General features: G+C 38.0%; 1 protein-coding gene across 1 annotated transcript in view; it reads right to left on the bottom strand.

Annotated features, from left to right (window-relative positions):
• Positions 1 to 15,148, bottom strand: part of LOC135072826 (uncharacterized) — a 112,464-nt gene that overhangs the window by 3,708 nt on the left and 93,608 nt on the right. Inside the window, exons 5-9 of the mRNA XM_063966865.1 lie at positions 12,759 to 12,937; positions 12,051 to 12,192; positions 10,440 to 10,592; positions 2,873 to 3,063; positions 2,186 to 2,325 (exon numbers count right to left, since the gene is read on the bottom strand). Coding sequence (XP_063822935.1) covers positions 2,186 to 2,325; positions 2,873 to 3,063; positions 10,440 to 10,592; positions 12,051 to 12,192; positions 12,759 to 12,937 — 805 coding nt within the window. The remainder of the gene's footprint in view (positions 1 to 2,185; positions 2,326 to 2,872; positions 3,064 to 10,439; positions 10,593 to 12,050; positions 12,193 to 12,758; positions 12,938 to 15,148) is intronic.

The following is a 15,148-nucleotide window of genomic DNA, read 5'->3' as shown; positions in this document are numbered from 1 at the left end:
ATGAATCATAACATCACATACCTACATGATTCATACGATAACAAACTTTTTGAGTTTTTAAGTCTGAATTTGATTATCATTATCGCACTATTCACGGATGAGGGCATTGCTGGATAGCAAATCTTCATGTCACCTCAGTTGTTATTTCTAAAATTGAGATCAACAACGTTATCAACGTAAGTATAGTTAACGTAAGCTCTAATTATTGAGAAATTTAAGTAATATGTACTTCTCAAAACATACGCTAATAGGTATTAGCGAAAGTTCAAAAGGTCCTTAGTTTAAGCCATTCGCGTCGCATGCCGCGACGTCGTTTGTGTCAGTGTCTAAGCCGGCTCACTGTGCGTACTTAATTAACTCTTACATTAATTAGTTCGGATAATGGATGCGGGATCAATATCGTTAGTTTGCCTAATACCGTGCTCGTGAACGGATTAGTCAATTACCTTGACATACACATTGTTAGTAATGCACAAGCTCGGTAATGTGTGTTGTTGTCACAAATTAATCTGTACTAATCTTCGGCTGGGTTACACCATCTTACTTTAACTTTAATAAACGTCAAAAATCTGTCACACTCCATACAAAAAGCGCAGGTTATCGTTAAAGTTACCGTCAAAGTTAGGTGGTGCAAGCCTTAGGCTGAGATGTACCATGTAATTTTAACCGTAACTATAACGATAACCGTACTATAACGATATGTTTTTTGTATGGAGTTTGACAGATTTTTGACGTTTGTCAAAGTTAAGTTGGCCGTTTGGTGTAGTGGTTCGAAACGGACTACTATTCCAGAGGTAGCGGGTTCGATTCCCGCACAGTACAAACATTTGTGTGCATGAACATATTTGTTTGTATTGGACTGGGTGTTTTCTATGTATAATAAGTATGTATTTACAAAAAAAAAAACTATTTAAGTACGTTTATATCCGTTGTCTAGTACCCATAGTACAAGCTTTGCTTAGTTTGGGACTAGAAGCGCAGTGTAAAATGTCTAAGGATATTTATTTATTATTATTATTTATTTATTAAAAAGATGGTGCAACCCAGCCTTAGAGGTAAAGTAAGTTTGCGAGTTTGTTTGTAGGAAGTAAGGAAGGACTCTGGAACTATTGAACTGATTTTGACAATTCTTTCAAAGGTCGAACGAAAGCTACATTATTCTTATGAAACATTACATATTTTTTTCCAAATCGAAATTTTTGGGATAAATCTAGTTCTATGTTCTTTGAAAAGCGACTAACAAAAAGAATGAGTCGACTGAGTATATTTTTAAGTGTAGTGGAAGTGTACAGAGAAAGTGTAGGTTAAAATCTGATGTACCCAGCACAGTACAGGCAGAATTTTTAATAGAAATTAAGGGTACCAAAAAGTGAGCGTTCATTAAGCTCTCACATCATTACCCCAGATAGGTAGACGAATTACGAGCCAAACGAAGCGCCGATTTACGTAATCGATTCATTCCGTATGGCTCGATGGTGCCCGATTAGTCGTAATTTATTTATCAATCATTCGGATGTGGTGTGTTGCTGTGATCATAATTCTGTTTTGGTATTAGGTACATGGTGTACTTACCTATCGTACTATTTTTATTATGCGGCCATAATAAATGACTGATTTTAAACGGCGTCTCTGATATTTACAATATTATCTGGCGATTGTATTGTATGGTTCATTTCAGTTTATTACATTGACTTCTCTGATAAAGCCCTTGATGCACAAATGTAGAATTTTGTGTTTATGTGTGTATGTAAGTAATTATAGCTAAATTATAAAAACTTAAAAAAATGATAGCCGAATTTGTTGTAGGTTCACTCCATGCTTAATTAAGACTACCTAGACTGACAAACAATCATGGTTCTTTTATATGAACGTAGAATAATGCTGAAACAGCTTTATAGCAATCCTGGACCTAATCAAGAACCCAAGCATTTTTTTGTGTAAGAAAAGTAAATATTTCAAAATTTTGATTTTGATTTGATTTTGAATGATTAGCCGATATTGTTGTAGGTTCACTCCTTGCTTAATTAAAACTACCTAGACTGACAAACAAACATGTTTCTTATAAATTAACCTGGAATAATGCTGAAACATCTTTATAGCAATCCTGGACCTAATCAAGAACTCATTTTTTAGTGTATAAGAAAAGTAAATATTTATACAGTACGAACTAGAAGGCAATACGCACCGTTCGGCTGTTCGTAGTGGTTGTTATCCTTGGTGAGTTTCCTGAACTTGCGGGGCGAGAGGCAGGGGGACCGCGAGCCGTCCACGTCGGGCGTCAGCCGTCGCGCCGCCAAGTCGCACAGCATTGATACTGCTTCGGGGCTGTAGTATGGAAATAGGTTTTATTTGAGGAGATTTAGGGAGATACGTAACAATCTTGGGAAGAAGATAAAAATCCCTCATCTAAGTTATATCTTTTTTTAATGTAAAAGACCACCGAAATCTAAAAACTGACTAAGATGCGCGCGGTGATTAAATCTTATCGACGATTTTCAATGACAAATGATGGGCGATGGGCTTATCATGCAAAATCAATACTAGTGGCGCGAATCCTAGGCCTACATGTAGTTGTGATAGTCCATTTCATTGTTTAATTCGGATCACATATCAGCCACTTTGAGAGTGGAGGGGTGACTTGAGTCTAGTCACTAAGATTGTACAGGTGTAGCCAGAATCAACAAGCGCGAGACGTCTGAAAGCCTCTGACTCGGGTCAAACTATTCTGTATACTGTACTTTGTATGGAGACATCCCTATACTCTTACCTCTCCCTTTCCCTGAAACCGTAATTCTCAAAAGGTAGAGCGTCACACATAAGAGGTCTTTAAGATTCTATGGCAGACTCAGTTGAAGCAGAAGTCAGAACTCACCGTAGAGGAGGTTTAGGCCTATTCAGCAGTGGCGGGTCAGAGTCAGTTGGTACTTCTTCCTTAGGCGACATGGGTGACAATGGCGTGGCCGCGTGATCCCGGTAAAGGCGCAACCTCACCTCAGCACCGCACGCTCGTAAGAACGCCACTGCCTCCGCGTGGGACATGTTCGACATTGGTGTGTCGTTCACCTAAAGTAAAACAAAAGACGGTAAATAAAAATTCTGTAGTTTTTATACTTCTGCTAAGTTTGAACCACAAGTAGGTATGTAGTCTAAAAAAATCTAGAAAAGTTGCAAAACGTGACAGTCGTAATTCCGAATCACTTCGTTAGCTATGTAGCGATTTGCTGTAGGTATTTTAAAATTGAAATTGTCATGTTAGGTAATCTAGAGGGGCTGGGTCTAAGATTACAAGTCCCTTAAAATATAGGGAGCAATCGCAAGTAATCTCACTTTATTATTTTAGACGTCCTGACTATGTAAAATATTTTCTAATAACGCAAAGTGATATTTGTACATCGAAAACTAATAAAATTTTAGTATAACCCGATTAGGCACTTCATTCATTATCTCACAATCTATACTTATAATAAATCTGTAGAGAGGTCAATTCTGTACATGAAATATATCTTCAAAATAACTATCAGGGGGTGATTAGTGATCGATACTGATGCCAAACATGCAATTAGTAAAATTTTTGTCTGTCTGTCTGTCTGTCCGTCTGTATGTTCCTTATAGAAACAAAAACTACTCGACGGATTTTAACGAAACTTGGTAAAAATATTCTTCATACTCCTGGGCAGGTTATAGAATACTTAGGAATTCCCACGGGAACGGGAATTAGCGGGAAAATCCTTTTGTATGAAAAATCTAAACCGCTTAAGTTAGACGCTTGAAAGGACAATGTTCGTTCTCCATACATTGTTCGCCTAAGAACCAACAATTTTGACATATTACTACCCGAAAGCGAAATAATACGATTCTGTGTGTAAGAACAATGATTCCTGATGGACACTTGCCATAAAATTAATGATTAAGAATATTAAATCACAGCGATTTTATAATATGTCGTTTATGACAACATGGCGTCTAATGTATTGTGTGAATGTATGAACACCGATTCGCGAAAAATGTTTTGTATTGTCGTCACGCCGAGTCGCAGCCAAATAGTATAAAATAATAGAATAAGTTTTAGAAATACAACTCGGCATTCCACTTTTATAATATGCCCACATATTGCACGTAAATAAACAACATGAATCGTAGGTTGTTTCCACCCTTGTCATCTGACACATGAAATAAACTCCTATTGTATTATAGATATCGAAGCCGAATCGTATATAATAATAGAATGGGTTTTGGAGATCACTCGGGGTTCCACTTTTATAAAATACCTACATATTGCATAAAAATAACACGAATCATGAGTTTTCTTTTCACCATTTACATCTGACACGAGATAACAAACTCCTATCTCCATGACTACCGTCGTAGTCTATGCCAAAGACTACAATATTTTAAGCAAGAAGTTTCAAACCTTAGCGGCTACGGTAACCCCTGGGCCACATACATCATGATAACATTCGGTCGACACCGGAACGAAGTCTTGCGATTATGCAAAAAAGCATCGTATTCTAGTGCGGCTATATCAAGTTCAACCGGGGTTTTAATTCGACTAAAGTCCTGACTAAAGACTGGAAGAAAATACGCCGCATTGTATGAGCACTTCGTGTTCGTTAAAGCGGCTTCAGATCTAGAGCCCACATATTTTTCTTTCCAATAATATCCGCAAGTAGCGCTGCATGATCTTTACAACAAAAACGGCAATAGTTATTAAGGTGCCAAAATTATATGATTACTTTGGCACGGTATTATACACGTTCGAAGATTTGTCATTTTCATTCATTTCATCATCATCATCATCATTTCAGCCACAGGACGTCCACTACTGAACATAGGCCTCCCCCAATGACTTCCACATCGCACGGTTGGTAGCGGCCTGCATCCAGCGTCTTCCCGCTACCTTTATCAGGTCGTCGGTCCACCTTGTGGTGGGTTGACATTGCAGAATATGACTTTTGATAGGTTCATCATAGAATTCGGCGGGGATATCCTCACGGAGGAAGTTCGTAAAAGGGCAGAACAAGATCTTATAATAATGCAAGGCCGAAGCTGTAACGCGCGTGCTCCTACGTGTAATCCGGCGAGTATGCAATACATAGTAATGTCTGGTAAATAGTGGTAATACGTATCGTTCGTTCGTTCGTTTCAGCCGAAAAGACGTCCACTGCTGGACAAAGGCCTCCCCCAAGGATTTCCACGAAGACCGATCCTGCACCGCTCGCATACAGGCACCTCCCGCGACCTTCACCAGATCGTCGGTCCACCTAGTGGGAGGCCTGCCCACACTACGTCTTTCGGCTCGTGGTCGCCACTCAAGAACTTTCCTGCCCCAGCGGCCATCAGCTCTACGAGCTATGTGCCCCGCCCCGTCTATGTCTATATGCGCTACGATTACAGGGTATCATTTTGCATAGTCGCAAGACTTCACTCCGCTGCTGTCAAATCAATGTCGCATAATGTTATCGCAATGTGTGTGGCCCTTGGCCAAATCACAGAAGCCTATGCGAAGAAAGAGCACTTGAATGACAATGAAAATCAGGGTTACCATTTTATAAGATCTCCTCACTATTGAGGGTAACAAAGTAACATTAATAATCTAGCCATTAATTACATTTATTACCTATACGAGAAAGTAAAGCAACATGCGGTTTTATTTTAATTTGTAAAATATTTGTAACAGTTTGTTCCAAGTTTAGTTTTACAACAGTATTGCTGTTTCAGCTGTCACTGTGAAGCTTTGGGAAAATAAATAAATAGAAAAAATATTAACATAAATATTTATTTAAGTTTTTATGTTCATTATCATAATATGCCAATTTAAGTTACACTGTGTGACAGTCTTTGACACTAAACAAACTCTTCAGCTTAATAATACCTACCTACAGGGCGTTTTTATAGTTACTCTTGCTGATGAAACAAGAAGGGTTGATTCTACTACTGAAATACAACTACTTTTCTTACAGGACCAATATCAAATTCTCAAAAAAATTCACATCCTCGTGATGGTGATAATTTCTATGGAGAGGTTTTTTTTTATATTCGGTCTCTTGGGATAAATTATTCCATTTGAGTAGTAGAATTAATCCTTTTTATTTGATCACATATAAAAATAACACAAGTGTTTAGGAAAACTTCTTCTTTGGTATGGTATCACTACGGAGTTATAATGTCGGCAACTCTGTATCACTGACTTGTAACTTTCAAACAGTATGAATAATAAGGGCACCACATTGGTTTTCTTTCTGAAAAAAGGCTTTCACTTTTAGTACTAACCCTTTGGCACTATTTCATTGAAATAAAAATACAATAAACGCACAGAAGACTGAAATTGAGTCAACAGACGTGACATTTATAATTTGTTGACATTATGACAGTTTGACAAGACTAGGGATTGAAAAAGTTTTAATTGAAAAAGTAAAATGACAATTTATTAAAACGATTTACAAGAATATAATCGATTAAAAATATTTATAAAATGTTCTGATACTTGCCTGTAGCGATTATCCAATCCTGGTTTCTACTGAAAAACTACCTCGTGGCAAGATTTTAATAAAATAATAAAATCTTTATCTTCTCTTTCACAATCTATAAAAGTTCATTTGGTCTATTACTATACATGTGCTATGAATGAGGGTTTTCGCGATTGAAAAATCCGCGAGATGGCAATACGTAGACGCGAGGTCCAAATGCTGCATGATTGGTGGATATCTGTCAATGTCATGTCAAAAATAACCAATCATGCAGCATTTGGACCTCACGTCTACGTATTGCCATCTGGCGGATTTTTCAATCGCGAAAACCCTCATTGGCATAGATTATGAGAGACTGGCAACTATACTAGGTTGATATATGTTTCTCACACTTCAACTGGCATTGGATTCAACATCGGATTCTGACACTTTTACAGTTATGATACCATGAATATCAGTTTATGGTCCTAATTATTTTTATTTTATTTGCGACCTTCGACCAGTTGGACACTTTAGATAGCTTCTTGTAATGGTGTCAATATCTTTTTAGCTTTTAACGCAAATCTAGTCTTCAAAGCAGTTTAATCGATTTATTTTATTTTCAAAATCGATATTTTATTGTCTATGATGTCCGCAGGAACATCACTATACATGGACTCCCAGCAATAAAGTACGGTAATGCCTCGTACAGATTTTATCGGCAAAAATTATGGAACTTGATAGGTTTTAGACCATGCCACGCACCAAAACGTCCGGAAGTTGTAATAGTATTATAGAATAAACGTTAAAAGACTTATTTATTTAATTTTTCAATGCTTAAGTGTCCATTAGAATGAAAGGGTGCTTAATGTATTAAAAAAAATAGAAAATAATTATGATGGGTTAATGTTTTTGGGCGGTTTTTAGGCGGTTTCTGACAATGTCCTTTGGCATGCAGGTACCTTAGTAAACTTAAAGCTTAGTTACAACAGGATATTGCAAAATTCCCACGGGAACGGGAGTTAGCGGGAAAATCCTTTTGTATGAAAAATCTAAACCGCTTAAGTTAGACGCTTGAAATTTGGCATGCAGGTACCTTAGTAAACTTAAAGCTTAGTTACAACAGGATATTGCAAAATTCCCACGGGAACGGGAGTAAGCGGGAAAAAACATTTGTATGAAAAAATCTAAATCGCGTAAGATAGATGAAGGGGGTAAAACGGGATCCACGAGTACGAAGTCGCGGGCGGCCGCTAGTAGTCAATAAGATTTTAGGTACAGACACCACATCGAGCTAAACACTATGACATCTTGTTCAGTTGTAATACGGGCGATTTTGCAATAAAAATGTATAGTCTATGCTGTCGTCTTTTCATCCAGCAGAGAACATCTTAAAACAATTTAATTTCCTCGGTAATGTTTGCTCATGCGGTCACCGACCGCGTGCAAATATTTGCAAACGGCTTGATCTTTCGATTCGACTGGATATTTTTTAACAATAGACTGTCGCGAGCTTGATTCGGGAAAACCAGAATATTTGCACGACGGAATTCGCTGGCGGATTAGCAAACATACCGGACAAATACGGTTTTCATAGGTACTGCTAGCTGGATTCTGAACGGTAATAGATTTTTAAGGTGAATTTTATTACAAAGCCAATAAGGTTGAACATTCAAGATTTCCACAGATTCATTTTCCGTTTCCACAGATGAGCCTTATTTTTAATGATAGCGAAAGAGATAAATTACTCGAATTACCTATTGATTTAGTTCGTCAACTGTTTTGTCCAATCAAAATGGATGTCCAAAGTATTTAGACTTTGGACTTCAACTCCACCTGACCTGAATCGATTCCTGATGCCCGTATTCACAAACGATGCTTGCTTAAGTGAAGCAGCAAATCGAACGCACAGCGTTGGATAGAGCTCTGTGATTGGTTCATTTCTCACCCTGTGCGTTCTCGCGCACTGTGAGTCCTTATTGTAATGTTTATGAATAAGGGCGTTACGCCCGTTTTCACCATCAATCCCTAATTTTGAAGTGACCCCTACGTTAATGGTTAACAGGATTTTTTTTGCCATAGGGGTCACTTAAAAATTAGGAATTTATGGTGAAAACGGGCATAAGTCATCTATTTCTCTTTATAAAAATTATTTGATAAGCATCATCATCTCTTTCTATTTTTTATTCTTTAAGCCAAGGAGCTCATATAACATACGTACCTTACATCATAATAGGTACAGACGATACGACCACCAAGAGACACTTTACATCGAGTTGTTGACTCAGATGTTATGATCACGGCAAACCGCGGAGTCTTGTGTTTTCGTTTATTTTAACATCCTTTGTGAATGTAGGATTACTAAGTGATGAATCACCTACCCGTAGGTGAAATTTTGCAAACTTTATTCCAAGTTACTTTCGTGTGGTAGAATTTAAAAACTCAAATTAATAAACTCAAAAGCGTAAATTAGTAAAAATATGAGAAATATGTTTTTGATTCTATTCGCAGAAAATTGTTTACATATAATAATATGATTTATATTTAATAGTTGGTGTAATTTATGTAGTTGGTGTAAAAGTCCAAATAACTGTTCCTTACATCAGGAAATCGTTAATCTGCGAATTGCACAATGGACATAAATTACTCAGCATCATGCATTTATTTTTATTCTTTTCATTGTAGTTCTAGCTCCAACTCTTTATGGTCAAGAGTCCGTCAGACTACTTATACATTTTTGTTGCAACATCGCACTTAATAATTTATCAAGCGTCAATAGCCCAGTGGTGTTGGCTGCCCGAATCGAGATCCGAGGAACGCGGGTTCTAACCCCGACGGGTTAGCGGGACTATATGTTTTTTAAGTTAAAAACAAAAAAGTCTATTACATATTATGATGTGTTTTTTAACAAAATAAGTGGACTCAAGTGGATTATGGAGGCCGCGTACCGGAAAACGCAGCGTGCGACGTCCACCTACAAGGTGGACCGACGACATCGTAAAGGTACGAGGGCCGGCTGATAATTCCGCGGCCTAAGGTACTTAATGAAATAAAATAAATGGTTTCTATTTTTTATTTTGTAATATAATCTCCCTCAAAAGAAATACATTTCTTAAATCTCGCATACAATGCCTTTTACCCACCCAAAAATTTTTTTTTCAAAATGACGACCAACCGCAGCTTTAATTTCGTTGTCATCTGCATATCTCCGGCCCCGTAAGTCCTTTTTCAAATCGAAAAACAGGAAAATATCGCTAGGTAATAGGTCTTGGCTATATGGTGGGTGGCCAATCTCTGAGAACCCGGTGTCTTTCAGGGCTTGGCCTCGCAACTCGTGCGGCGTGGACGGGCGCGTTGTCTTGCCGAAAGATCAATCCGCGTGTCAGTTTCCCACGTCATTTCTGTACAATAGCCTCGCGAACATAAAGAAATATTCTTCAGCTGTCTGCCACGATTTAATTCTTTGGTCAGCCGGAACGATTTTTTCGACTTTTGAACGTTTCCTTTACTCAGTATCGTGACAGGGCGGGGGTCGTTTTCACAGGTCTCTCGTCCGTGTTGAAATAGTCGGGCCCATTTTTTAACCATGGTATATGAAGGTCCAGAATCCTGAAGAACCAATGACATCTCTTCAAAAATGTCTTTCGGTCTATTTTCCTTCTTTACGAGGAATTATGTCCGCGGCGCGCGGTGTCGAAATTCCGCAAATCTCCAGATTTGGCGGACATGGTGATGTCATTTGTTCGATAGAAATTGAACTATCAGTGCAAACTTAATTAGTGATTGCTTTTTATAATACTACTGAGTGTCGCAACTAGTGACATGAGTAACATGCTAATTACTCATCGCTAAGTACCTTAGGCCGCGGAATTATCAGCCGCCCCTCGTAGACCGCTACCAATCGATCAACGTGGAAAGCATTAGGGGAGGCCTATGTTCAGCAGTGGACGTCCTATGGCTGAAATGATGATGATGATGATGAAGTGGACTCACTGCAACGATCCTGTCTCCCGGCTGTATCCTCCCGTCGCTGAGGGCCGGCTCCCTCACAAGCGCTCTGACGTAGTGCCCCAGCGCGCTGTGGTCCTCCTTCCGAAGGGTAAACCCAAGCGAGCCGTTGACCTTCGTCATTATTATGTCGAACTCCTGGATAAAGGTTTTGGGGTTATTTTGATGTTCCTTTATTGATGTAGAGTCAAAAAGTTAAGTATGATTTCTTAGTTGAGAGAAGTCGAGTCAAGATAAAAAAGTGTAGTACCTACTCGAAAAAATGTGTGGATAGTGCGGAATACTCATACAATATTACCCATTTATACTAGTAAGTAACGAAAATCACAGATTTACTTTCTCCGCAAAACAAATTTCAATTGATGACAGTACGAGTAGGTACGCTAACTCTAATGAAGTAGCTTCATCTATAAAAAATAATGCATCTTATCTTATACAAACACCTCGAACACGATGTAACTGCGACAAACTGAGAGAGAACCTAGCGCAAATGAGTGTGTAAAGAGACGTATTTTGAATCGGCACACTTCAAAACAATGCCAAAGCTTAAATACGAGTAAGTGATTACTTCAATTTCAAACCAATCCATAAAAATACTTGCTTTTAAAATAAAATAAAGTGAGCTTCGTTTCAAAACACGAGCCTCATTTCCCCTTGTGTATCGACCCCAAACGACTTCTTTTTAAAACGTTCGTATTCACATTTGCGGGTATTATACTCTTAAAAACATGTTATCTTTAGGCACACCTTTCTCCGCGATCCTTTTAAACCGTTGATCATTAGTCGCCGTTATTTCATCCAAACCTGAGATAATTACTCACCACCGATCCGTCATTCTGGTAGGCGTGAACAAAAAGGTATTAATTGGAGCGCGGAAATTGAGACCCATTAAAAATAACTCCGGGCTTAGCGATACATTTGTATCGCTAAGAGTTTTATATGAAAGGCTTTGTTATTGGAAAGAGATTTTAATTTAGGGCGATTGAAATAAAGTATTTCTTTTGTAATGGCAGCCATTTGGATTTGTTGAAAGTGCTTTAATTGAAATTCTGAAAAGGAATTGTTTTTTTAGAATTTTATTGCTCGGCAGGACCGTTTATTTAGAGGGCGTTAATTTACCAAAGGATGAATGATTTTTCGGAATTTTATAAAATACATTATTTTAAAAAGAAGACGGTAAATGGACCTTTGATCCATCTAAACCAAATTAAATTTAAAAAAAATATGTTTTCTGGTTTTAAACTAATAGCTCACATAGGAAAATACACAGTCTAATTAAATACAAACGGATAGTTTGTTTATGCACACAAATGTTTGTTGGGATTAAACCCACAGCCTCTCGCAAAGAGCAAAAGCCTTTTCGTCTATTAGCCTATAATGCATGCTATGTATGCTATAAATTACTGTATTTTATTGAAAAAGAGGCTGACAAAGGTGACTGAGTTTCTTCCGCCACTTCTTCTCAGCACCAGCCCATATGTTGTCCCGAAGTGGTGGTAGGGCAAGCTATTTGGGACGTGTATAGGTGCCCTGGAAAGGGCCTATGTACTGAATAAACTATTTGAATTTAAATTTGAATCAATTTCAAAAGCTTACCCCATACTGCACGTCGTACACAGGCAGCGGTCGGTCGAGGTTCGGCAGGTGTAGGTCCCGACGGTCGGGCTCCGGGCTCGCCTCGCGTCGGCCCCGGCCTTCGGACGACGAGGTCGTCGCGCTGCTTGTCGTTTGAGACAGTCTGGTTAAAAGCCGTAAACGTGTGATGAAGGTGATGGTGATAATGGCACAATTTGGTTTGGATGCCTTTTATGGTTAGTACTTTTTTATGATCATGACGAGATAATATTGTTCTGTGATTTAATGATAAGCAGCTAAATTCGAGGGGACTCTAACTACAAGTTGTCTGCCGAACAGGCTGTCGAATTTACCCGGACTACAGTAATTCATGATTAACTACGTTCTCGTAGCAAGCAATAAGCATTACTGGCATTACCGAGAGTGCCGTAGCACTACTTTGATCTGTAGCAGTACTACGAGTATTATCTGTAGCGCCGTAGCAATTCTATGATGTGTAGCAGTTCTGTATTTCGTAGCACTTTTATGATTAGTTCTATCGACTGGTTTTCCACGTCAATCGATTACTTTATTGTCTAATACAGCATATTTTTCGTATCTATCCAACGTGGAGGGTCGGAGAGATCTCACAGATAAACGCTAGCATAGGCGATAACGAAAGATAGTCATGTTATAGAATTGAAATCGATTATGAATGTTTACAGATCAAATAAAATCCAGCTTTATTACCTGGCGTGCATTGGATGGCAGTTGAGCGGGTCAAGCGGCGGCAAGTGCGGCGGGTGCGGCGTCCGCGCCGGCGGGGTCGGCGGGTCCGGCGGCGTGACGCTCTCGAGAACGTCCGGCGGCGGCCGGCACACTCGCAGCTCGACGCGCGCTGACGCCGTCCGAAGAACTTCTAGAGCTTCCTGCGGCCGAAAGTGGTTTTGATAGGATTATAGTTATTTTAATAAGCTAAACTTTTGCTTCACTTTAGCATAAGGGAGAGTTGCGACAATAGCCAAAGGGGGAAGGTGTCTGACTAGCCTACTCGAGATCCGAGGACTATCGTGGTGAAGTAATTTGTAACTCCAGCTTATTTACTTTAATTACGAGGGGTTAACGGGATTAATTTGTGCAATAATAATAACTTTAAGAAAATAGAAAAGTAAAAGAAAATGTTGGAAGTTTTTCCTCAAAACGCCTATTTCCTTTTCGTGCGTAAACTAAATTAAGTCAATTTGTCATCAATCTCAGAGTTAATGATCAGTGAAACAACAGTGAAAGATATTTAACCAATCGAGACTCTCGTGTGTCGTATTTTATTTAACAACGAAACGTTTAATACGAGTAAATTATTAATTGCTGCAATTACTTTGTTTGTTTTAAACTCATTTCTCTTTTGTAATATTATTAAGTTGTTATTTGTAATAGGATATTGAATTGTGGCAATTATTATAATAATTATTTTAATAAATAATAATTATAGCTCGTGTATTTGTTGGCTATAAAACGGAAAATTAGTTTCCAAAGTGATTGTTTCCGAGAAACGACCGAGTCGAAAATGGCGAACAAAGTAAAAACGTAGTGTTGGCAAAATAAAAGTAAGAGTTGTCACTATGAATAACTAAACTATTTTTCTAATCACAAAAATCTAGCACTAAAAGAAAGAACAGTCTGTTTTACTTCTACAGCAGCTAAAACAAAAATGTAAGAAATATTTAACTTATGTTTTAGAAAACCAGTTGAATTTCTAGCAAGAAGCTGTTTCAACTTTACACCTCAATCCATCAATCGTGCGAACGGCCAGACACTTCTGGAAATGGCTTTTCTAAAGCGCATTTCTCCACAATGGGCAGTATTTCTTCAATGAAAATAAAGGTGTAAGTAACCGCTGCACTTCTATTGTTTCCATATAAAATGGGCGAGATTAATCCGCGCAATCGCCCACGTATTATAGGTTAATGCCATTAGTTACCTGTGAGTGGACTTTAGTTTTAGTAGAGCCATTTTAAGATTGAAAAGCTATTCTATGTCGATCACAGTAAGGCAGGTAGTTCAACGGTCATGTTTGTCTTCTTTCACACAGCTGAGTAGGTACGGCTAATAAGCTAGTTTGTGGACACCGAAAACCTGGAATTTTGTTTCATGCATAATAATTTACTGTATTTCCAAGTACAGTCGCGGAATGAAAAGGTTCGTCACCTTAGTGTCGGTTTTTGCTTGCACTAGGTACTGTAAGAGTCAAACCTGCCAACATAACAGTGCAAGAAACAGTGCTGCTAACATTTAAATAAATATGACGTTTGCTAATGAATAAGGTTTTGCTTGTTTATTTTTCTATCCCATCAGTGCAATGCAATGATGACATTGACCAAGTGACAATTTTTTTTTTAATAGAAATAATAATGGCAGGTTGAACCAACAAGAAGGTTTTAGTTTGTCAATCATAATAATCTTCTTGACAAGATAAATCGTCAAACAACTTTGATCTGAATAATTTTGAACTTTACTGACGAACAGTTAAAGATTATTTTCTCTAACTCGAGATTATTCTGTAACATAGTTTCAAAAGGTAATATGTGCTCGCGATTCGTTAAAGGAATCAATTTGAAAACTGACGAACCTTTTCATTCCGTGACTGTACATTGTATAGTGTATCGTTTTCAGAAGGTATCTAATTAAAATAATTTTGACAAAGAAACCTAATTAACGCCTTCATTCTCTAGTGGCTAATGAGATGAATTTTGTCAATAGAATTATTATGACCTGTTACAATTTACGCAATGAATATATGAGAAGAAGAAGCAAGAAAGGCACGAGGAATTTTGGTTAAACATCCTAAAACATTGGGTTAAATAAAAATTTTACCACTCAACAGAATTAAATGCTATAAACTGAATAATATAAAATGCAGTTAACCTAATAAGTAGAACAATACACAGTTTTATCAACATGAAACGACATTTTTCCAAAGAAATCCGTCGCTATTGCCGCAGTCGAGAAAGCAAAAACGTTCCAACGGTAATTGGCTATGCAGAAACAATTTTAGAATTAAAAAATGAATTTGCGTGTATCCGATCTACTCTTTGTATTTCAGATTTTCTATTAGATAGCATGACAAAACCCATTCCACAGAC

The sequence above is a fragment of the Ostrinia nubilalis genome, chromosome 6, assembly GCF_963855985.1.
Source record: "Ostrinia nubilalis chromosome 6, ilOstNubi1.1, whole genome shotgun sequence".
In the NCBI taxonomy this organism is placed as follows: Eukaryota; Metazoa; Arthropoda; class Insecta; order Lepidoptera; family Crambidae; genus Ostrinia; species Ostrinia nubilalis.
This window is presented reverse-complemented; position numbering and strand designations above follow the sequence as displayed.